Source organism: Chrysoperla carnea, chromosome 4 (assembly GCF_905475395.1).
Source record: "Chrysoperla carnea chromosome 4, inChrCarn1.1, whole genome shotgun sequence".
In the NCBI taxonomy this organism is placed as follows: Eukaryota; Metazoa; Arthropoda; class Insecta; order Neuroptera; family Chrysopidae; genus Chrysoperla; species Chrysoperla carnea.
In genome coordinates, this window is record NC_058340.1 from 9,783,507 (window position 1) to 9,807,751 (window position 24,245).

General features: G+C 29.9%; 1 protein-coding gene across 22 annotated transcripts in view; it reads left to right on the plus strand.

Moving 5' to 3' along the window:
• The window catches only part of LOC123298601 (calcium/calmodulin-dependent protein kinase type II alpha chain), a 181,013-nt gene that overhangs the window by 132,461 nt on the left and 24,307 nt on the right, over positions 1-24,245 (plus strand). For 13 of the 22 annotated variants that reach the window (XM_044880663.1, XM_044880665.1, XM_044880672.1 and 10 more), the window contains 8 exons: positions 8,519-8,573; positions 14,979-15,117; positions 15,618-15,755; positions 16,863-17,006; positions 17,072-17,194; positions 17,269-17,352; positions 18,236-18,278; positions 20,460-20,549. In XM_044880663.1, the coding sequence (XP_044736598.1) occupies positions 8,519-8,573; positions 14,979-15,117; positions 15,618-15,755; positions 16,863-17,006; positions 17,072-17,194; positions 17,269-17,352; positions 18,236-18,278; positions 20,460-20,549 (816 nt within the window). Of the gene's footprint in view, positions 1-8,518; positions 8,574-14,978; positions 15,118-15,617; positions 15,756-16,862; positions 17,007-17,071; positions 17,195-17,268; positions 17,353-18,235; positions 18,279-19,152; positions 19,162-20,459; positions 20,550-24,245 lie in introns of all 22 variants that reach the window. The other 9 variants (XM_044880662.1, XM_044880664.1, XM_044880666.1 and 6 more) reach the window with 1 other exon arrangement.

Here is a 24,245-nt window from a genome sequence, read left to right on the forward strand (position 1 = left end):
ACCGATCGAATAACCTTGTATCAGATAAAAGGGAAAAGTCAATTTTGATTCAAGTGTCGTTTGTAAATAGTGTCCATAGGGATTAAATCGACACCACTTATTTAGAGTTCAATCACTTCTAAATAAATATCACACCTTCAATAGAATGAATATCACATAAAGTTGATCCTAAATCTAAACTTTCAAACACGTATAAGATGATGTAAAATCATAAACTTATCATAAACTAAGGAAATAACGAAAAAAAAGGTATTATTGAATGAACATGTAAATCTTTTAAGGTTAATCCAGTGAAAAGTATAATATAGAATCTTTATTTTAAAAATTGATATACTTTTCAAAGTTTTCGGCAAAGATAACAGATACAATCGCTCGGTATGCAAAATTAAATAAAATTCAAAATAAAGTAAAAAATATTTTTATTTAAATCTAGCTTTAATTGAATAGCATTGCTCGGATTGTCCAATCAGGGCGGGAACCCCCAGGAAACTCTAGTGTTCTGGGGGTCCTCGACAATCAAATGAAAAAAACGTAAAAAAAATCAATCAGCATATGACTAATGGAATAAGCGAGCATCTTCAAAACTACATAGCTCAGGGTACTAGAAATATTTACTGTAAAAATCTGACAGTCAAAATAATTAAAGAAATTTTAACATACAATGAAACTTAATATATTTTAAATAATTTTTTATATTACACGTGATGGTAAAAGAAGTCTGCCCTTACATGGGGTCCCTATGATTTTCAGTACAGAGCGCCTCAAATGTTTAATCCAGTACCAATGTTTTAGAAAGAAGAGGGAGATTTTCACCACCTACTCCCACTCACGCACAGATAATCCGTTTGGAAAGGAGGTTGTTATGTACAAATTATAAACATTCTTTGATTGGCGTGAAAGTTTATAATTTTGGAATTCCTTAAATATTTTATGGTGGGAAAAAATTTATAAAGAAAAGCGGTTTTTCCGGAAAAGAATGGTTAAACTTACAATTGAATTTTAACAACTGCGATTATACCTTTACTCTATCGATTTGAAATTTGGATATGTTTTAGATATTCAAATTCTATCTGCCGTGGGTTTTATTTTCGAAAATCCTTAATTTTCCCTATTTTCGTTTTTCACACCCAGGTACAGTTAAATAAGAAAAATTTCTGTAGTCCTAGGGCAGGTAAAAATGCCCTACCATTCAAATAGTGAAAAAAAGTATAAAATTTTCTTTTGTTTGAGGCGGTTGTGAAAAATGGTTTCGCCGGGTGTAAAAAAATGAAAATTGGGAAAATTAACAGTATTTTTGAAAAATAAACTAAAGTACTCAGGACAGATAGAATATGATTACCTATAACATACTCGAATTTTAAATCGATCGAGTAAAGGGTATAATTGCAGTGTTAAAAATTCAATCATCCTTGTTTTTAAATCCGCTTTTCTTTAGGAATTTTTTTTCCACCAATGAATATTTAAGAGGATTTTTTAAAAATTTATAAAGTTTAGAAAAATTAGCAATTATTTCATCTCGCTATTGATCTCGAAAATAGATTTATAAACTGATTTACATGAACATTGAATAAATATTCACTTAAATTGCAAATTAGGTATGTTTATCAACATCACATTTGTCATTAATTAACTAATTTTGTACATATTATAACATGTAAAAACATGTTATAATTACACTTGTTAACAAACACGTTAATAACATCGTACAAGTTTAGTTTTAATAAATTCATTAAAGTTCATAAATCTTTTGTTAAAAAATCACTATCGAATTATGTTTTACAAAACTATAAATGTTATTTTCATATATTGTATGAGTCGGAAAACCTTGCCTTTATATGTGCTTAGTCTCATGGGATATATTTTTATACCATGTAGATATGTGAAATATACCAAGGTATACTAAGTTAAGTCCCAAGTTTGTAACGCTCAAAAATATTGATGCTATAAACAAAATTTTGGTATAGGTGTTCATAAAATCACCTAATTAGTCCAGTTGTCTGTCTGTCTGTCTGTCGTCTGTCGTCTGCCCGTCTGTCATCACGATTACTCAAAAGCGAAAAGCTTTTTATAGCGTGTTCAGGACGTAAAAAATGAGTTTGAGTTCGTAAATGAGCAACATAGATTATTAAACTATTAAATCTTGGATCCGTAGGAGTCTGTTAAACCATTAGAGAACAAAATTTTAAATGTAAAAAATGTTTCTTATAAAAAAATTAATTACTTTTGCTTGAAACATTTTTTCGTAAATATTATCATTTACCCGTGAGGGCGCAAATTATGACAAAATTTTGGTGCCCATTTTCTCCAAAACTATAAACGATAGGTAAAAGATAGGCAGTTGAAAATTTGCAGGTAGCTTCAACTATAGATCTTGTGAGACATTCTCGAAAATTTACGAAATTTCTAAAACCGCATAAATTTGCTAGTTTTTTTAAATCTTCTAATTTATAATCAGGATCTAAATTGGCTATTAAAGAAGAATTAGGTCCAATCTGATGGCAGAATTTTATGCCCCCCTCTTACATCAAACTCTGTAACTTTTAAGTTTTTTTTTGATTGGTTAACTACAAAACGAGATATTTAGGGGTATTGATTAAAATGGCCCACCTGTATATTAGAAACCTAATTCGATATATTATATAATTCTAAATATTTCCACTATACAAATTTTCTAGGAAATATATATATACTGTTCATTCAATTATATACCTACCTACCTTTTTCACTTCTAATATATTTTATATTAGATACAAATAATATTATTAAAGGTCAATATTGGGATAAAAACTAGTTTTGAGACACCTTGACATCATACCTAGGTTATATGTGCTCAATGTTGTGAATAGAGAATTGAATTGAAAATTATATAACTCATACGATACACTATAATAGTAACTACACTACCTACATAGCAACCATACAACCATATAGTTTCATACAGTTAGGCTATATGAAACTACAGCAAAACTTGAGTGCGGGATATATGGGTTTTAAGAGGGGGTATGCAATCGATAAGTGTAAAAAATAAAGTTCGAAAACTAAAACTCCGACAATTACAGAATCGCGCTCTAAAAAGTATGAAAACAAGAAAATATTTTCATCTGACATTGTTAAGACTGTTTAATCTTAGAGGTCCTCGACTGTAATTACAATATTACTTATCATTTCAGATGAAAATATTTTCTTGTATTCATATACTTTTAAAAGCACGATTCTGTAAGTGTCGGGGTTTTGGTTTTCGAACTTTATTTTATTTAAACCATTTTGGGGTTATAATTTCGTAAGAAAGTATAACAACATATATATATATATTTGAATGGTGGTATCATAGCTGTATGTCCACTAGAGGGCGCCGTATTCAATTTAATGTTGCGGTACATAGCCTATAACCAGCGAACGATCAAGACGCTTCTAACGATACTTTATTTGTCAAATTATGATAAGTAGTTTTGAAGCGGAGGGAACAGACGAAAATACATACATTTTAAACTATTTTTGAAAAGTTCTAATTACGCCTTTGAAACCAAACACGCTATAATTAAATCGCAATTTATTTTTCCATCATTACTTTATATCCTCTAGAGGGCGCCGTATTCATTTTAATGTGATGCAGATAACCGGCGGACGATCAAGACACTTCTAACGATATATCATTTATTAAATTATGATAAGTAGTTTAGAAGGTAGATCCGAACAGATGAACAAATACATAGCGGTGAAATACATAACCCTCGCCATTGTATCGCCGGAGTAAAAAATATGGACACTTTTAAGATTTTTTCTGAAAAACATTTAAATATTTTATTAAAGGTTTTTCGTTATTAAATAAAATATATTTTGAAGATTTTTTTTATTTGTTAAAAAATATACATTAATATGTGAGCTATGAATCTGAAACCGGTAAAACGGAAATTGTTAATAAAAATCGATTTTTTTTAAATTTTATTTTCTCTTTTCTATGCCATTGCTTATATGTTTACTTTCTATTAAAACAATTTTTTTTTTAAATTTTTTTTCATTCATTCCAAGTGAAAATTATCAAAAACTTTCAACTTTCAAAATATTTCGTTTTTTGAGATTCCTCCATAAGAGCCAATAATGTATTTTATATCCATTTTCAATTATTTTTTTCTTAAAAATTATATCTTTGCTGAAATTTTAACCACATATTCTTTGAGCCTTTAAATCAAACATTGTTGTCATGCTCATACATCCTTAAATACCTATTTATTTAAAAAGACTTTTAATGCAATTTTTATTCCTTTAAAAGTATTCTGTTATAGAATTGATCAATGTCGGCTCAAAAGGGTGTATAATAAAAATAAAAAAATCTCATGTTTTCTCCTATAACCGATTCCCAACATTTAATATTTATTTGTAATCGTCTCATTAATTTGTGAATAGCTAGAACACATGCATTTGATTACTATTACTACAAGTGTATAAAGATACGCCCTTCTGATTCGTTACTTCCCCGGCACGGTAACAGTTTATTTAGTTCCAAAAGGTCATATATTCTATGACTAGCTTGACTAGTGTTAAATACGCCCTTTTGGGACGAAAAAATTATCACATAAAATATCAGTGGCGGATCCACCCATATGGGCATGATGGACATGCCCATCACCTAACTAGACTGATGATTTAATAAAATTAAAAAAAATACTTTAAATACTTAGTCAATTGTTTTTAATTTCATAGTCTATTGTTTCAAAGCACGTAGATGCCAAAAATCGAAAAAATCCTAGCGAAATCGGTGGAAGAGTACTTTCGGAAATCAAATTATTTACCGCTATATTAGATTTCATTGTAAATCCAGGCAGTGAAAAAAGTGATTCAGTTGTACCGGCGAGTCATTAGTGATAGTGAATCAATTATTATAAATGAATACCGACTCTGGAAGGCTAAATGGAAAACAGAATGTGAAAATAATTCCGCCATACCTGAGTCGATAGCTTATCTCATTGAAGTATGCGACTAAGATTTGTAGGATAACTCTTCTGGTCAGCGTAACTACCGTAGAGAAATCGTTTTCTACACTTCATGGAGTAAAATAAAATCTTGGTCGCGTGCCTCAATGGTACAGGAAAGATTATTCGGGCTTACTTTCCTAAACAAGTGGAAATCGATGATATTATCAACGCTTTATACAATTATTTAATGTAAAATGGTTCAGTAGTTTAGAGTCTAAATGTGACATTGTGTATTATACGCACGAACATTTACTTTTGTAATTTTTGTGAGAGAACAAACTTACATTTTACTGGTTTATTAATTTACAAATACACTGTACAAAATCTTGGTCAGGGCGTCATATATTTTGTAAACATCTCCTTTGTAGAAATGCACTATATCGATCATGAGCGAGTTCATACTCCGATTCGAATTTGACCGATTTTTTGGTGCTGTGCCATACCCATCACCTTTTTTAGGGCTGGATCCGTGCTTGTAAAATATCATTATTTCCTAAATATTTTAGCTCCATTCATAAAAAAATTAGGCAATGTTCTCCCAATAAATGGAATGCAATGAGAAAATATCTCAAAATAGGAAAATTGGTGGATACGTTTTTTTTACATGAGGCCCTCGAAATGTTAATGGTCTCATATTTTGTTAAACCACAAGCTTTTAAGCATTTTTAGTGATTCATAATATATTTATCATTGAAAAATATTATACACCCTAGAAAAATCAAACATGCTTTTTTTTATTCATACAGACAATCTACAATGCCACTTTTTCCTAGTGACAAGGTCAATGAACTTTTGACACGTGCCATACATATCGTTCTACGTTTATAATATCTCTTAACTGTTTTATATCATAAAATGAGTTACATACAGAAAACAATTGAATTTAATTCGAGTCATTCATGAACTATGTAATTCGTAAAGAGGGAACGGATGTAAAGAAAAAGTACGGTGAGGAAAGTGGGGAAATCGTAGGGGTTTAATCCTTTTTATCTTCAATATCGAAGAATAACAGATCCGTTCATGAAGTTATATGTTCAAAAAATTTAAATAAAAATAACCTTGCACTTTTATTTCCCTCCTGTATTGCACTATGCCAATTGTGTTCATACATCCTTAATAAAGCTGATTTCTTAATAAAACTGAATTCTTAATAAAAATGAGCAAATGTATTAATAAAAAAAACGCAATCAAATGATAATTTTACATAATTTTTTTGTATATATAAAACGGGCCTCCTTGGGCAACTAAATTCCAGGCCACCTATATTTTTAAATTTAATTTGTTTTTTCAGTTCTAGAACCATCTAAATATGACAAGTTTATAAAATTTGACATTACGGTAATTTTTGAAAAAATTTAATTTAGAGAATTTATGCCGTTTTGAAGTTAAGCGGGCCTTATATGATTCCAGTACCTTAATTGAATACTGATACTTGATGTTGATAGAAATTAAAAAAAAAAAAAAGATTGGTATTTGATTATAATATGTCATTCCCAAGTTAAAATGTGTTTATTAAAGTTATTTAATCTAATTTGCTTTTTCTTTCTAATTGGTGGAAGTAATCAGTCACCATGACAACCTTCTCGACAGTATTGGCACAATTTTAACGATCACTGAGTGTAAATAAACATGGTACTGATATAGGGTACAACCATATTGTCCGACGAACATCGAAAACATACGAATGATGGACTTTTACATTACATATATATTTATATAACCGACAACCACCAACTCTGTATTTTCTATAACATTGTACCTACTAAATATACAGAATATCCCAGAAACACTGTTATTCTGTAAACATGTCTAAATACAAAAGAATATCAGCAATTCTACAATGAATTTTCTCCAAAAAGTTCCTTAGCATTTTTGAATCTTGAACGAGCACTAACGAAATTATAAATAAAAAGCTTGATTTTTTTTAATATAAAGTTGGACTAAATATAAATCAACTCTGAAAGTTTGAGGGGAGCTGTCCGATTATTTAAATAAATAAATGACTTCAAAAGTAGGCATTGGTCTTATTTATGGTAAAACGGTAGATGAATGTTTTCATAGATTTCTCCAAAACAAGTCGAAATTTAAAAAAAAAAAAAACTATTTAAATTAAAGTTAAAACCTTAATAAATTATTGAAAACAAAAAAAACCCGATGTGCCCGGCTAATTAAGGATGTATGAGCACGGAAGCCGGAACACATATTTTAAGAAAATCTTTTCAATTTTGATGGTGAATTATGTCATAACTTGACAATATAAGATGAAAAGTAAGAATAAAATTTTTCGATGTCTGGAGTAATTTTCAAAATATTGAAAACTGTAAATTTTATTTAATTATTTAGCTCTCAATATTTCGAAAACTAAGGCAAATATTGAAAAATTGTATTCCTATTTTTCGTCTACATTTATGAAATTATAACAAAATTCATCATCAAAGAAAATCAGGTACAAATAATTTCAACCACAAGTCTATACTTGCCTTGGCGCTCGTACTACCTTAAGTATTATAGAAATTTAAACTTGACTAATGAAAATTTCAAAATTACAAACAAAATTAACGAAGCGTCAAAAAACTGCAAAATAACTGTTTGGTATAGAAATTCGATGTAGAGTTGCTGATATTCTTCTGTATATAATTATGTGGGAGACCCTGTATATATGTGATTATCTGAACATGTCGAAATGATGATGTCATACTGAAAATGGTATTTGAAATTTAATTTCAAAATAATATGATTACCTTTATAATGTCAATTGAATCATGTGGGTAGAATGTAATTTGGTAAACCTTCCGTAGGAATTGTTTAAAAATTGCATTTGTATTACGTATTTTTAGCTTCTATTTTCGATTCCAGGTAAATTATTTTAAAATATTATCAAAATCCGAACTTGAATAAGAACAATACTTATTCGAATAAATAATCATAGCATAGGTATTAGTGTGATTTAATGCACTGCGGGGGCTTTGTTACACTCTTTTGGTACATTAAGGTAGTACGAGCGCCAAAAGGCAAGTTTAGACTTGCGGTTGAAATTATTCTTACCTTATTATCAACTTTGATGATGAATTAATACAAAAAAAAAAAATTTGACAAATTATCTACAATAAAATAGTTAAAATGGAGGATATTGTGCATTTACATTCAATACGTGATACTGAACCTATTTAAATAAAAAAAATAACTCCTGTAATTTAATGCAAAAATAAATTCTCTGTAGTCTGAAGTACAATTGATTATCTTTCTTCTAGTTTACCCAAAAATAAATCAATAAAAATGACTTTAATAACAAAAACAGTGACCACTTTCTGATCGATTAATATTACAAATGCACGCAAAGTCCATTGTATTGCATGTAAAATTTCCCAAAAATGTCTTATTCAAAACTGATTAGCATGATAACATTATTTTATAGCATGATAAATAAAACTGTCTGGGATTTTCGTTATAAATTTTATATATAATTAAAGTATCTTATTAATTCTTAATAAATAATATATTATTACTGTATAAATCATTAACCCATTTCTTTTATTTTGTTACAGTGAGATTACATGATAGTATTCAGGAAGAAAATTTTCATTATCTTGTATTTGATTTGTAAGTATAATTTTATTACTAGTTTTTATTGCTTTTTTACATTTATATTTATCTTTTTTTATTTCTTGAAAATTTAATGATGAAAAACTATAGACCGTGGGACAGAAGGGGTGCTTTACTAAATGAAGAGCCTATATGGCCGAGCGGTCTAAGGCGTTTGTCCATTTAGACTTAGGTTGTGGGTTCGAATCCAGGCAGCGGCAGTGTGAACAATTTATAGTGTGAACAATAATCACATTGTCGTCGCTTGGATAAGAACGAAGTAACCGACTCCACCCACATCAAAATGTAATTGTAAATATGTTTGTAATTAAATAAATAAAGATTAACAAATAATGATGTGGGTGGCCTCTATTATAGGCGTATATGTCAGAGAAACGGAGGTTAAACTCCATTATTATTATTATTAAATGATTATTGATACATACTTGAAACTTTCTTGCTACGACTTCTTTCGAAAGTACTGCGTTTTCCAATGATTCCTCCCAAACCAAAGGACTCTTTCCCCCACCAATATATCAAAATATCTTTCGGATTAAAAATATTTTTCGTTCTATCACCTATAAGGAAAAGTTAATTTGATTGGTGTAAAAATTGTAGGATTAATATTTTAACTAATTTCATATAATATTTTAAATCCAAAAAAGTTTATCAATTGATCGAAAAAGTTATGTATTTAACTCCTACCAACAAACAACATTGAATTATGTCGATAAAGAATAATGTAATTAATTTTCGGGATACCTTACTAAACGTCCTTATATAGACCGCGGGACACTACGGATTTTTTAATATTATAAATACATACTTGAAAATCGTGAGTAGTTTGCTTTTCACGAGTCTACCAAACTTTGCTCAACGATTTTTTTCGCAAAAGGTTGCGTTTTCAAATGAGTATGATAACATCATATTTAAGTTATCGATCTGGAAAAACGCAGCAAGGTACTATGACCACTTGATAACATTACTTATTGTTATTGTTTACATTTAATCATGCACATGCACATCATGGTCTATTCGATTATTTTTGATATAAAATGTTACATACAGGCGTAAACTAAATATTGACAAATATCTTGTCTAGTAATCTTAATTAAAGAGAATTGAAAAAAATACACTCGAACCAGGACTCGAACACGGACTTCTTGGATTCATGTCAAGCGCCCTACCAATTAGGCTATTCGAGCTCTAGACACGAATGCAATTTTTTCAACTCAATGAATTTTTTTTAATTTGTTTATCCCCTTATTTATTATTATTACTTATTGTTGTTGTTTATTTTTAATCATGCACACGATATTTACATCGTGGTCTATTCGACTATATTTTGATATAATGTAACATATGTAACATATTATATCAAAATATAGTCGAATAGACCATGATGTAAATATCGACCACTTTAACCATGTCAGAACTTAATTAATTTTGTTTTTGAATACATACATGGTTCACTTTTGCTGAACTGTTTGGTAATTATTAATGTTATCAAGTGTCAAGTATTTTCAGACCGGTAGCTTAAATATGCCGTTATCATGCTTATTTGAAAACGCAGCACTTTCCAAAGAAGTTGGTATGATAGACTCGTCAAAATGAAGCCGAACACGAAGTTTCAAGTTTGTATTCATCATTTAAGAATGCACCCTTTTTGTCCCACGGTCTATAGAAAACGAATCTTATTTATTTCGTCTTGTAAGGGTGCTTTGATTTAACTTATTATTTTTATATAATTAAACGCCGTTATTTGGTTTTCTTTTGCAAAGATTATTGCGAAAAAAAAATTTTTTTTTAAATATAACTTTGAAGGGACACGTTATAAATACAAAATTGTATAAAGTACAAAATATTTAAGGCGTAAGAAACAAAGATCAATTCAACAGATTTTCCATTTTTATTTTATATGTATATGTCTGTTTTCTATCGCCACATATATCAAAATTAGAACACAATCAAACGTTAGATGTGAAAAGAGGTCATTTTGGTTCAAGATTTAGGTAATGTTAAACAAGAAATTCCACGTGAAAAGTCTTGCATCTGTTGAGATCTTTTCTTTATAGATATATGGTATCTTGGTCCGGTCTACGTTTGCATATCAAGTTCGGATGCTAATTTAGTTGCTGTTACAATAGTTTGTTCTAAACATGAATGAAACACTCGAATTAAAGGGGCCAAGTTGAGCTAGAACGGGAGGTGCCCTGAAAACCTGTCACCCCGGCGATCTTCCATCCCCGTCGCCCACCCCTAAAACCATCAGTGACTATTAGTCCAATTAGTAAGCCGGAAAAACTATCGAAAGTGGAAAAATGGGAAACAGGACCGATTTAAATGAAACTTTTTTTAACGTGTTTATAGGACTCCATGGAACATTCAGATAGTCAGAAAAGGGCATAGGGTCCCAGCGAGCGGGGCATAGGGTCACAAAAAGCGTGACATTTTAGACCCGAAATCTCACTTTTTAGCACAAAAACAGAAAACTAAATATTTATCGTCCAAAATATTATCTAGGAGGTATTTTGGGTCGCTGATTACGAACCTGATTTTAGATAAAGGGTTTCGTTCACGTATTCCGAAAAACCGGCCATTATTTGCGAAAATTGGCATAAAAACAGCAAACTAAGTATTCTATCATCCAAAGTTTGCTCTATTAGGAATTTTTGTTCGCTATGATTATGAATCCGATATCCGATTACACGAATTTTGCCCATCTTTTTGGCCAAGAATGTCACTTTTTTGTCACAAAAACTACAAATTAAGTATTTGTCTCACTTTCCTATGCATCCCAGCTTACATATTCGACTATATGGAATGATTCAAAGTAAAATGTATCCGAAATACTACACCTTACCCTACTATTAATTTAGACAAAGTTTTGTAATCTCATTTAGTCAACCATTTTATCATTTTTATGAAATAGGTATATTAAATGAGAGGATACAATAGTTTGTTGATGGATACCTACTACAGTAATTAATATATTATTTATTGAAACATTCAATATTTAATTAAACCCACTTGCAATATTAATTAATTATCTGACTATTGTGTCTGTTGAGTTCATTTGAGTATAGAAAAACATATAAAACTGAGGATTAGCTACTGTATTTATATAATTATACCTTAGGGTCAATTTTATTATGAATTTCGTTCGACCATTACACTAGACATTAATTGATTGGAATACATACACCTATACCAATCATTAAACATTTGGAACATATCCGTAAGGTTAGTTATGTAGCGTTATAGCTGCAGTAATATTGAGGCTAATATTGAAAAAATACTGTCAAAAAAATTTAATAATTAAAAAAAAAAAAAAAAAAAAGATTGTAGATTATAAATAGAATCTCGATTGGATAAAAACTAAGGGGAATGTTAAATATTTTGAGTTGTCGAGTTTTTAACTTAACTTAGCGTTTAAGTTAAGCAGCTTTTAATGGTTCATATATTTTTACTTAGTGAGATTTATGAAAATGTTCTTAGGTACAAAGAGTCAAAAAGTATTTAGAATGGTCCAAAAATTAATAAATTAATACGATACGGTAAAAACTCGCATTCTTTTTCAAAGCTTATATATCGAAAATGGCGAGGATTGGTAAAAAATTTCAGAATCCAAAAATGCTGCAATATCGCGTCAGAATTGGTCTCCGAGGTACCTGGTCCACAGGATAAACGGTATCCTCGCCGCCTAATGGAGTTTTCAGGCAGTTCGTTATATAATTGGTCGTAACTTGTTACTCGGAGATTGTTACATGGGGTCGCTGAGCACGAATAATACGTTCATGGGGCCGCGACAGAATTGATCTACGAGGTACCTGGTCCCCTATTCTGAGATTCGAGTTTGGGTCGATTATATAACGAATTTTTCCAAAGTCTCCCTAGAAACGTTTGGAATCATTTTCATCACTATTAACTGAATTGTAAAGTTAGTATGTTTACGGTTAATTTAATAATTAATTTAATGCAATTATAAAATGCAAATTGATTTATAATTTTCACAAAATTACCTGACGCTCTTACGAATCGAATGCCGAAAACCGCATTGAAATCCGACTTACTGTTCAAATTTTTCGAACCATTCCTTCGTTTCTGCGACGAATCCGTACCCGCGTGAAATTGTTTTCACTCTTTAATAGCCAATATCAGTCCCCCTACTAGATATTTATACGAATTTTAATGGAATACTTTGAAGTTTTTGCGTGAAGCAAACAAAAAACCTCGGTCATTCCCTCCATTTTCTTGGTAAGGTTGTGCATTCTTTTCATTACAAATTGTAGATCAACAACTAACTGGATTTACATTGGCTGTTAAAAGATTGGTGTGAAAACTGTTTGAAAAAAATGAATCCCTAAAATGTTCATTATTTATTTATTTAATTCCAAAAGTAGCCAGTATGGTTGAAAATACGCAAATTTCATAAAAATCGCGCTATCCTTTCTAAAGTTATGGAAGAAAAACGATTTCAAAATGGCAAATTCAAGAGTGTGTAGCACCAAAACGGAACAACTTCTACTAGGACAAACTTATTTTGAGCTAAGCTATATGTGGTAGAGCGTTGTACGGACATTTCAAGAACACTCTATATAGCGAGCGATTCTAGTTTTGACCATCACGTAATATTGGTTTGACATTTCCTACCATGTATATGATTGAACATTATGTCGACGACATCATATCGTGATAGCTACATGAAGCCATTAATAAAAGAACTGATATGTAGTATAATGTATAAACTACTTGAATCAAAATTGAAAAAAACACCTGTTAATCACGATTTATAAATTTTTCTTAGTTTATTTATTTTTTTATTTATTTTTTTTTTTTCTTCACTGTTCTTTTTTTTTTTTTTATCTTTAACATTTTTGCATTTCCTCCTTTTCTGATTTGTATAGTCTGTGATCATATTTACTAGAAGCAAACAAAACGTTAGGTGATAATTCACATTGAATTGGCAATTTACTTATAATCATTTTATTCTTAAATAATGATTACCTATGATAAAAGCTCGAAGGCGCTTTATTTTAAAATGATATCGCCAATTAAGATGCAGAAAGTAAACGCATATACGAAAGTAAATATATTCGAATTAGCAGGACAATCGAGTATGGTCGATGTATAGATCGAGTGGATAAAATTTCAAAATTAACTGTTTGACTATCACTTATTTCTCAAAAATAGTATCAGCCAATTGTCTTCCATGACTTTTTTTTTACATATTTCAATATAATGATTGAAATTTTCAATTACATTTTCCAACTGATCGCTTTAATGGTGTTTTTTCACGAACATAATATTATTTTGAATGCTTACTAGTTTATCTATTTAAATAAGGCATCACCATGGCCCATCGTTTCCACTGTATTTATTCTGACTCTAAGTACCTTTTATTTAGTGTGCGCTTGTACGTTTTGTTCAATGTAACAACAAGATACGAAAACCGACTGCTTAGATCATCATAAGCTCGCGAATAAATTCCTTGGGAGCTTTTTCATAATCTCGTTGTATTCCTCTTTAAAAAAAAGTCTTTCAAACGAACCGTTACTCGACCTGACACCGTTCTAATTTATAAAAAACGAACAAAATAGCCGCCTTGAACAATAAGCCTCCTTGAGCTTCAACTCATCTTAATTTAAGCCCATCATCTTGGACCGTTGAGTAATTTGAGAGTTACCGAACATTTTCCCATCACTGTGTAGAAAATTAACTCTAAAAATGGTATTAGAAAGAAAATTAAGTTTGGAGTTTTCCATTTGAATCCGACGATATATAGAAAATAAAAATACCTTTACTGGCCTGGGCCTTGAATTTGAAGTTTTTTATACCATGTATAAGAAATATATCAAGATATACTAAGTTTAGTCCCAAGTTTGTAACGCTTAAAAATAATGATATAGGTGTTCATAAAATGACCTAATTTGTCTCTTTTCGGTTGTCTGTCTGTCTGTCTGTCAACACGATAGAAAAACACGAAGATAAAAACGAAAAAAGATATCAGGCTGAAATTTTTATAGCGTACTCGAGACATCAAAAGTGAGGTCGAGCTCGTAAACGAGCCGTCTTGAATTCGTAGTACCCATCTTGTAAACCGTTAGAGATAGAATAAAATTTTAATTGTAAAAAATGTTCCTTATAAAAAAATAAACAACTTTTGTTCATAAATATCACTGTTTACTCGTGAGAGCGCAAATTATATAGTATGTATTATTTGGGAATATCAGTTAAGTGTGTGTGACATGTATGTATATATGTTTGGCTTTCTTTCTTTAAAAAAACATGATATACATACATGGTATTTCAACAATTAACTCAGACAATTGTTTGTTTTCACTTGTTTTAAATATTCAAAAATGACTTAGATAAAAACTAATTTCAAATTATTAATTATCATATTAATATTTTCTTTTATAGAGTAACTGGTGGAGAATTATTTGAGGATATTGTTGCACGAGAGTTTTATTCAGAAGCTGATGCTTCACATTGTATTCAACAAATTTTGGAAAGTGTAAATCATTGTCATTCAAATGGTGTTGTTCATAGGGATCTTAAGGTAATTCATTATTTTCAATGCTCTGCAATCTTTTTGAGATAATATACTTTGATAAAACTAAGTTTTTGATAAAATTGAAAACGAATTCGATTAATTAACACTATTTGTTCGGAAAATTAGTCTACCAAGCTCTGTATTACAAAAGTACTCCAATATCTGGGAAATTGAATTTGAAGTGGACTTTAGGTAGGATTTAGAATTTCCATTTTTTTATTTTCCCTACATTTTCGTTCACTTTCTTGAATTTGTGCCGACTATCTTGACACAATTTTTTTATCGAACAAAAGTTTTTAATATTATTTAAAAAAACATTTTTACACTTTTGTTCGAAAAAAAATTTGGCTCTTATTACTTTTGCTCGAAAAATTAAGTCTACTACTAAGTGAAGGGATTCGGGGACGAGTTTTGACCCGCAGAATTGATACCAAAAGTCGCGGACACTTATCTAAAATCACACTGTTTTATTATTATTAATTTAAATAAATTCTTATGTATTCCAGCCAGAAAATTTGCTATTAGCGAGTAAAGCAAAAGGTGCTGCTGTAAAATTAGCTGATTTTGGATTAGCGATTGAAGTACAAGGTGAACAACAAGCTTGGTATGGTTTTGCTGGAACTCCAGGATATTTATCACCTGAGGTATATATAGTTATAATCATAAATTAATTTTCAATAGATGCACCGTGACTTATGATACACTCTGTATAATGAGAATAACAGATTTTAAAAATAGTTCATGTTAAGTATTGTTTAAGGTATGTTATTTATAAAATAAATAATTAACGCGATTGAATAAAGCTAAAATACTTACTACCTTTTTTCCATTCAAATGACCTAATTACAATCATTAATGATCGACTTCCCTCTTTGTAGTAAAATGTATTTACTATACACGTAAATTATTATTCATAGGTGCACTAAATATAAAAATAGAAAATTCTAATAACAATCTTTAATACATGCTTCTTTGAAAATTATCATTTTGTTGTTTACAAATACTTATTTATTTGGTTTGGTGCGGGAGATTGACGGGAAAAATCCGTGTGAGATGGTTGCTTCTCCCATATCCCCTTGCGTTGGAGTTACGCGTCATGCTCTTAATATCACACTTGGGTATATTTAAAAATATTCAATTATTCATTCCCACTTACGCGCCCTATCTTTCCACTTCCCAAAGGCTAAAAATAGATAACAATCCTTGAAGCTGGTTATATATCGTATCTAAATTTTAGCTTAATCGATACCGAACTTTTTAATTTTTTGAAGTACATCCCTTTCGACCCCTATTTCCATCACTTACAGCTATTTTTTTCGAATTAGCCTATGTCCTTTCTCAGGCTCATGACAATCTCTGTATCAAATTTCATTTAAATCAATTCAATAGTTTAGGCGTGATTGCGTAACAAACATACAAACAGAGAGGCATAGTTACTTTCTCATTTATAATATAAGTAAGGATTTCTTGTTTTTTATTCATGTTTCATACCATTTGTACCGAATTTATTAGATTTTCGAAAATATTTTGTTTGTTGTGTCTAATTTAAATTGAATTGAATTGAATGTAAAGAATGAAAAAAAAGATATACAAAACTAAATAATGAATAGATAAAATGGATAATAATTAGGTATACCAAATCTTAAATAGATGAAAGATAACGTTTTGTTACGCAAATTTTTAGTATTCTTTGTTCAAGAAATCGTTCTAATTTTATTCTACGAAAAATGTAATAATCTTTTTATGAACAGGTATTAAAAAAAGAACCTTATGGAAAACCAGTAGATATATGGGCTTGTGGCGTAATACTTTATATATTACTAGTGGGTTATCCTCCATTTTGGGATGAAGATCAGCACAGACTGTATTCACAAATTAAGGCTGGTGCCTATGATGTAAGTATCCATTATTTTTTGTATTAAATGAATTACATTAATTTAAATTTTATTTTATATTATAGTATCCAAGTCCTGAATGGGATACTGTTACACCCGAAGCCAAAAACTTAATCAATCAAATGTTAACAGTAAATCCAGGTAAACGAATTACTGCAGCTGAAGCACTTAAACACCCATGGATCTATGTAAGAATCATTTATTATTTCTCTACAACCATGCAATTATTTTCTTCTCTAATAAATATTTTATCTTTTTACAGCAAAGAGAACGGGTTGCTTCAATGGTACATCGTCAAGAGACTGTCGATTGCCTCAAGAAATTCAATGCGAGGCGTAAACTTAAAGTGAGTAATTTATTAAAGTAGTTTTTCTTTGTTCTATTAAAGTGGGCTAAGATCTCATATTGGTCATAGAAATAGGAAACACACGTATACGCCCAGAGCAGAAATTTTTATTAGTACTCAATATTCAGTCTTAAGGGTAATTAAGACTGAGAGTAAGTCTGTCCAGGTATTACAAATATTCGATTATAGATAGAATTAATTCATTATAAGGTCGAATTTGCAAAATTTGGAAGCAGTTGCAATGCAAAATTGCCGGATGTTTAAAAATTTTACATGTTAAACGTATTACTTAAATATCAAAGTTATCAAACACTAAGTCGGCTCCATAAATAGAACATTGTCAATAAAGTGGAGAGCTGGAATAATATTTAACGGGATCAAAGGGTATAAATTATCTATATACAGTAGAGTCTCAATAATCGGGACGCAATAAAAACTGGGATTGTACGAAAAAATTTATTTTAAATAAAATAAAGAAATGGAAAAATCGCACGGGAATGTGTATTTAAGGCGCAGTGTCTTTACTCGTTTGGCTATTGACTGGCAGGTTACGGATTCGAATCCAGTTATGTGGCGGAAAATTGATCACATTATTGTCACTTGGGCAAGAACGAAGTAACCACCTCCACCCATATTATAAAGTTAATTTTATATACGAATGTAGTTTAAAATAAAATTAAAATTAAAATTAATGATGTGGGTGGCCTCTGTTATACATGGATATCCGAAAAACGGAGGTCAAACCCCATTAGTATTATTTCATTGAATCATATTAGATGAAAGTGCGAGCGGGCGAAAAGTGTTCCGATTACTAGGCGTTTCCGATTATCGAGTCTACGGTAAATTTATTTATTTATTTATAAAAATTTTAATTTCATTTTAGGGTGCAATACTTACTACAATGCTAGCAACGCGCAATTTTTCTAGTGAGTATTTTTTATTATATTATTATTTTTTATTATTTCTTTGAGCAAGTTTTTGCTCATGCTAGTAATAAAGCAACTTATAAAAACTATAAGATAATAGTCTTAATCTTAAACAATAATTTGAGCAAAAATGAGTAATAAAACAGAATTTTACAACTTTTGTTTCAAATACTCTGTACAAAGTTAAAATTTTATTTTTTTATGTTTTCAATAACAGTAAGTAACTCTTAAATCCCAAAAATTTTATCCTGTAGGAATAGTTTTGAAAAAATAAAAAGCAAATAATTATTTTTTAACAATTGTGTATATATTATCCCAAGTTTCATTTTTTTCATGTTTCATACATTTTCATTTGATAATAGAAAATTATTTTAAAATATAATTTTATTAAAATGGTACTAATAGACTAAGAAGAAGAATATTTGAACCGAAATGGTACATGTATCGTTTAGGCAGCCTTGGCGGCCGCGATGGTCTTTCACCAAAAATACCCCAAAAATTTTTGGTCAAAATGTGTAACACTGGTCAGTATACTGATGTTTATTTCGGAATACACCCTATGTAACTTAATGGTGGTCTAAGACTCTAAAGGTATAAGTCAGTCGGGATAACGATACCAAATAATGAATAAATTTGATGAGATAATCTTCTAGTCTATTATGCCTGTCTTACAACAAATATTTTATATAATTTCTTAACATATTATTTTGTCTGTTTCTAACAGAATTTAGAATAGATAATCCAATTTATGCTTTTATTTACTAGTTCGTTAACCAATTTTATTTTATGTACAAAATATGTTTACTTTTTTTTTTTTTAAATAAATACAACAAAATTTTCATTTTATTTAGAAATGTATCTTTTTCAATTTCAGGGGGAGTTGGTAATTATTTTTTTATAGTAGTTGAACTTACGAAGATACAAATTTAAAAAATATTTTTCATGTTTTTTTTTCTTTTTTTATACTATTAAAAAATTTTTTTAACGACAAATTTTTGTTTATTTGGCTTTTTTTTTTTAATATAAAATGTTAATCATTATCAAACATTTTAAGGTAATTTCATTTTCTTCTACTAACAGCAATCGCTTACGAATGAGTTTCATGAAGTATTAAATTTAATGCAATTGATTTAAAAATTTTAAGACTTACCTGATATTCAAAAACTTTTAATCGTTTTTTCCTAACTAAAAATAAATGATTCAATCAGTTTTTCCTTTGAAGAAAACCGCAAAATAATTTCAAATAAATGTTACATTCAACGTCATGGAGATTTAATAATTATTATTTATATATTATTAAGGATGTACGAGCACTAAGGCAATTTTAAATAAAAAGCTTCATTTTTTTAATATGAATTTAGACTAAGTCTAAATCAATTCTGAAATTTTTATGAAGGGTTGCTCGATTATTAAAATAAATAAATGACTTCAAAAGTAGCCATATTTAATTTAACATTGGTCTTATGGGAAAACGGCAGATGGATGCTATTTTTTCATAGATTTCTCCGTAAGTATTATTACTGAGTCCCTTGTAAACTTCATGATTCTCCGAATAGCTTCCAAAATATTTCAAGCTGATTAATGTATTTCTACACTTATGAGTGAGCTTGGGTTCTACGCATTTTAAAAGTTTTCTGTTAATTATATTAAAAAACAATTCTTTTAACATTTAATCTTGTTCAATTGGGATTTTGAACCAAATTTTCTCTTTGACAAAAACGAAAGGTCATATATAAGTTTTATAACAAAACTGTTTTTATTTTTTCATGATATTTTTAAACTTACAGGCTGTTTTATAAGAACTTTTCTAAAGAGAAACGAAAACGGGTGACAAAACAATTTTTCATAAAACATCGTTGTGACGTAATAACGTTACACTGTATTCAATTATTAATTAACATTATGACGTTACACGATCTTTTACGAGCATTTTGTTTGTCGGGCGTTTTCGTTTCTGTTTTGATAAGTTCTTTTACTTCCTGTAACTTTAAAATTATTATGAAAAAATAAAAAAAGTTTTGTTATAAAACTTATATTTGATTTTTCCATTTTTGCCAAACAAAGGAAAAAATTTTATTTTCAAAATCCCATTTATTTATTCGTCGTTTTTAATTTCAAGTTTTTTCTTTACATTTTTTTCTTTATAATATGAACTGGTTTGTAAGTGATATCTTCTTTTAGGTCGAAGTATTATCGTGAAAAAGGGCGATGGGTCACAAGTAAAAGAATCAACAGATAGTTCAACAACTTTAGAAGATGATGATATTAAAGGTTATTTTTCATATTCATATATTTATATTTAGAGGCTTGCCATTAATTTTTTTATAGACGAATATATACGCGTACCTACAATATTATACATGAAAACTTTTTTTATACTATTCTGGTGTCTTTGTTGGTCATAAATTGTGTTTACATTTCGGATAATTTACTACTGGTTTTTCATTGAATATAAATTTGATTACTTAAAATGGCTATATAAGAATATTATTTTAAATTGACAATTAGTCGAAAAGAATGTATTTATAAATTTTATTAACTTCCCAGAGGAAGTTAATGTATTGGGGCCGATTTTGAAAAACTCCAATTTTATATATTTCCGCGGTTACAAGAAACTGGAAAAAATTGAATAAACCGAATCTGAAAAGTGGATAAAACACTTGTCTATGGAGATAATAATCGTTCCAGCATAAGCTGCAGTACATGTTCGAAGAATAATTTATGAAGGCTAACAAGACCTTTCTTTAATGTTTTTCCCTCTCTAGGAAGTTAGTCGTGTGGACTACAGGGTTCGCACTAACACGATTTCAGTACCACACCGACTATATTCTGCTAATTTATTTTATAATAAAATAGGCGTCAATAAGTAGTATGTAAAATTGTTATAAAACGACAGTTTTCTCATTTAACTTTCCTCGATTGGAGTTATACTAATTTCTTTTACTCGCAAAAAAACCGTTTTTCTTTTTACACTTACGAATTTTTTAGGTTATGTTCGGGACCATTATTTTGAGAGCAAATGACGCTATCTTTTTCGAAATATTTTTTGCCCATATTTGTGACTAATTAACATAGAGGCTCTGACAGGTTAATTTCAGTTGCTCCCGCAAGGGAAGCATAAAACCAGCAGTTGATAGCGTTTAACAATCACAATCAAGTATTTCCATCCGCCGCCAAGAGAATACGGAAATTTACGCATTTTTTAGCAAAAAGATGTACTCTTTTGGGTGAAATAGGAAAGCTGACAAAGGAAGACTCGCCTCTCGAAAGGTGGGCGATTATTCGCCTCCATAAATACAAATAATTCGACTTTTTGTCATACTAGTGTTTCCATACGTCGATAAATTTATTAAAAATATATAGATTTTGCTATTTGCTATAGCGGCCATTTTTAAGAAATCAAAAATAATGTCATGGTAACAGCTTAACAAGAAAACATTTTATAAACTTAAACTTTGTTATTAACATATACTTTTCAATTTCGGGATCAATAATTTTAATAAAATATAAAGCTTCTTACATACCTCATTTTGCTCTAATACAATTTTTATTCATCAGCTCTTTTCAAACTGCGTTCAGTGCTTTTTAATATAATTCAAATTTAAAATAAACAAATTCATTAACCATTTATTACCTATTTGAATCATTAATTAATAATTTCGACACCAATATTCATTACATAACAATTATTTACATTTGGGCTTACTTATAAATAAGTTTTTGCATGCTTAATAATTTTGTTTTATTTCAAATTAAAACAAAATGGTTTCTAATTGTGTTCTTATTTTGTGTTCTGCTTTTATGTTATTCTGGTCTTTTTCGTAAATCACTTGCATGAATTTTCCAAACGTTTTGTATTTATTAGAGCATAACTGTTTCAAGCACTAATGTTAGGCATTCAAAATTTTTTTGCGCAAATAATTTTTTTAATAGTAAATCACATTCATTGTAATTTCGCACATAATTTTTTAATTAAATTGTATAAAAATTTTGTACATAAATAAAAAGTATAGCTTCAAGCTTTCCAAAGTTTCGTGCAAAACGAAAGAAAAGTGTGATTTATTGTGATCTTCTTTGGATATATTATATAATACACCTAAGTGTACTGATTAAAAACACTTCGTTTCATTCGACTTTTATATGTACCTTTGATCAAAACAGACCACAAGCCCATGCTCAAATTTTTCGGGTGAAATGATCTGCCAGGAAATATGTTGAAAAATATGCTCCTACATGTAAAAGTAAGTTTAAGCATCTTGGCGGTAGTTTTGCGCGGTACAGGTGAGTACAAGTAAAAATATGGATGTCACACAGCCTGGTATCTCACCCCTGCATCAGCAAATATGTACGGCGTTGGTGGATACTAACTCTGCATAAATACCGTACAGAAATAAACACGTAGGGCTTCGGAAATTGACGGGAGATCAAAAAAACTTCCGGTACCGAAGCTACCGGATTTATTTCTGTAGGTCCTTTATGTGATTCGCGTCAAATACTTATGCAGAGTTAGTATCCAAAAACGCCGCATATATTTACTGATGCAGGGATGAGACACCAAGAGGTGTGACATTCACATTTTCACCTGTACTCACCTGTACCGCGCAAAACTAACGCCATAGTGCTGAAAGTTACTTTTTCAACATGATCCCTGATGGGTCATTTCACCCGAAAAATTTCAGCATGGGCTTGTGGTCTAAAATAGTTATTTTCTATAAAATTGAACTTTCTGATTCCGAAAATAGCAGCTAAATTTTTCTAAGACGTCACGTTTTTAAGGTATGGCGTAATTTTATATATCCTCACTCAAAAAGCAACGGTTATTTGAGCTGACTTCCTGAACAGAAATCTAAATCGTTTTAATCATGAAATTGAGCTCAGCGTGTTTAAGCGATGGCAAGTAACGAAATAATTTCGATTTACTAAGATTTTTAGGTGAAAGAAATTTTGTCGGTTTTAATTTCGATTTCCCTAGCTTCTTCCAGACGCGCGTTTTCATGTTTTTCAAATTTATGAGAAAATATAGTATCATCCCAATTTAAGAGAGGGATGACTTTTCTAAGAGAGATTACGTAAGTGGCACACACGAAATAGTTGCCATACCTTATACCGCAAAAATGTGAGGTAATAGAAAAATTTATATGCGAATTTCGTATTCAGTGGGTTAAATTCCATAGAAAATTGCTTTGTCAGAGTAAAAAATCGTGTAACACAATAACACAGTGAAATTGGCATAAACGACAACAAGCCCATACTGAAATTTTTTGGGTGACATGATCCAGCAGGAATCATGTTTAAAAAAGATCCTCGTATATGTATCATGTTTAAAAAAGATCCTCCTATTATTTATGCTCGGTACATGTGAGTACAGGTGAGAATATGAATGTTGCTGAGTTAGTATTCAGCAACGCCGTACATATTTTGTGGTGCAGGAGCGAGACACTAAGAGTTGTGATTTTATATTCTCACCTGTACTCACCTGTTCCGAGCAAAACTGGCGCCATGTTTTTTAAATTACTTTTACATATAGGAGCATCTTTTTCAACATGATTCCATGATTCTTGGTGGGTCATTTTCCCCGAAAAATTTCAGCATGGACTTGTGGTCCATAATGTTTTATGTCAAATCAATTTTATAACACGTCTAGAGTATCTGTCTATTACATGCACAGCAGCTAATCATCATAACTCTCATTAATTATTTTCTATTTTTTTTTTTTTTTTTTTTTTAATAACAGCTCTTATGAATTCATCACATTTTTAATTAAGCGTTCGTATTCAAGATAACCTACAAATATAGGAAACTATTGCAATCATTCCATTTAGCTAAAGTTTGTGATAACTATTTACAGATGCTACTGCTTTAAAGTAAATTGACCACCAGTTTAACAAAGCAGGGTATAAACGTGACCATTCTTTCTGTTTGAAACCTTTTACTATTATAAGAATTCCCTTATATTTCTCGTACAAT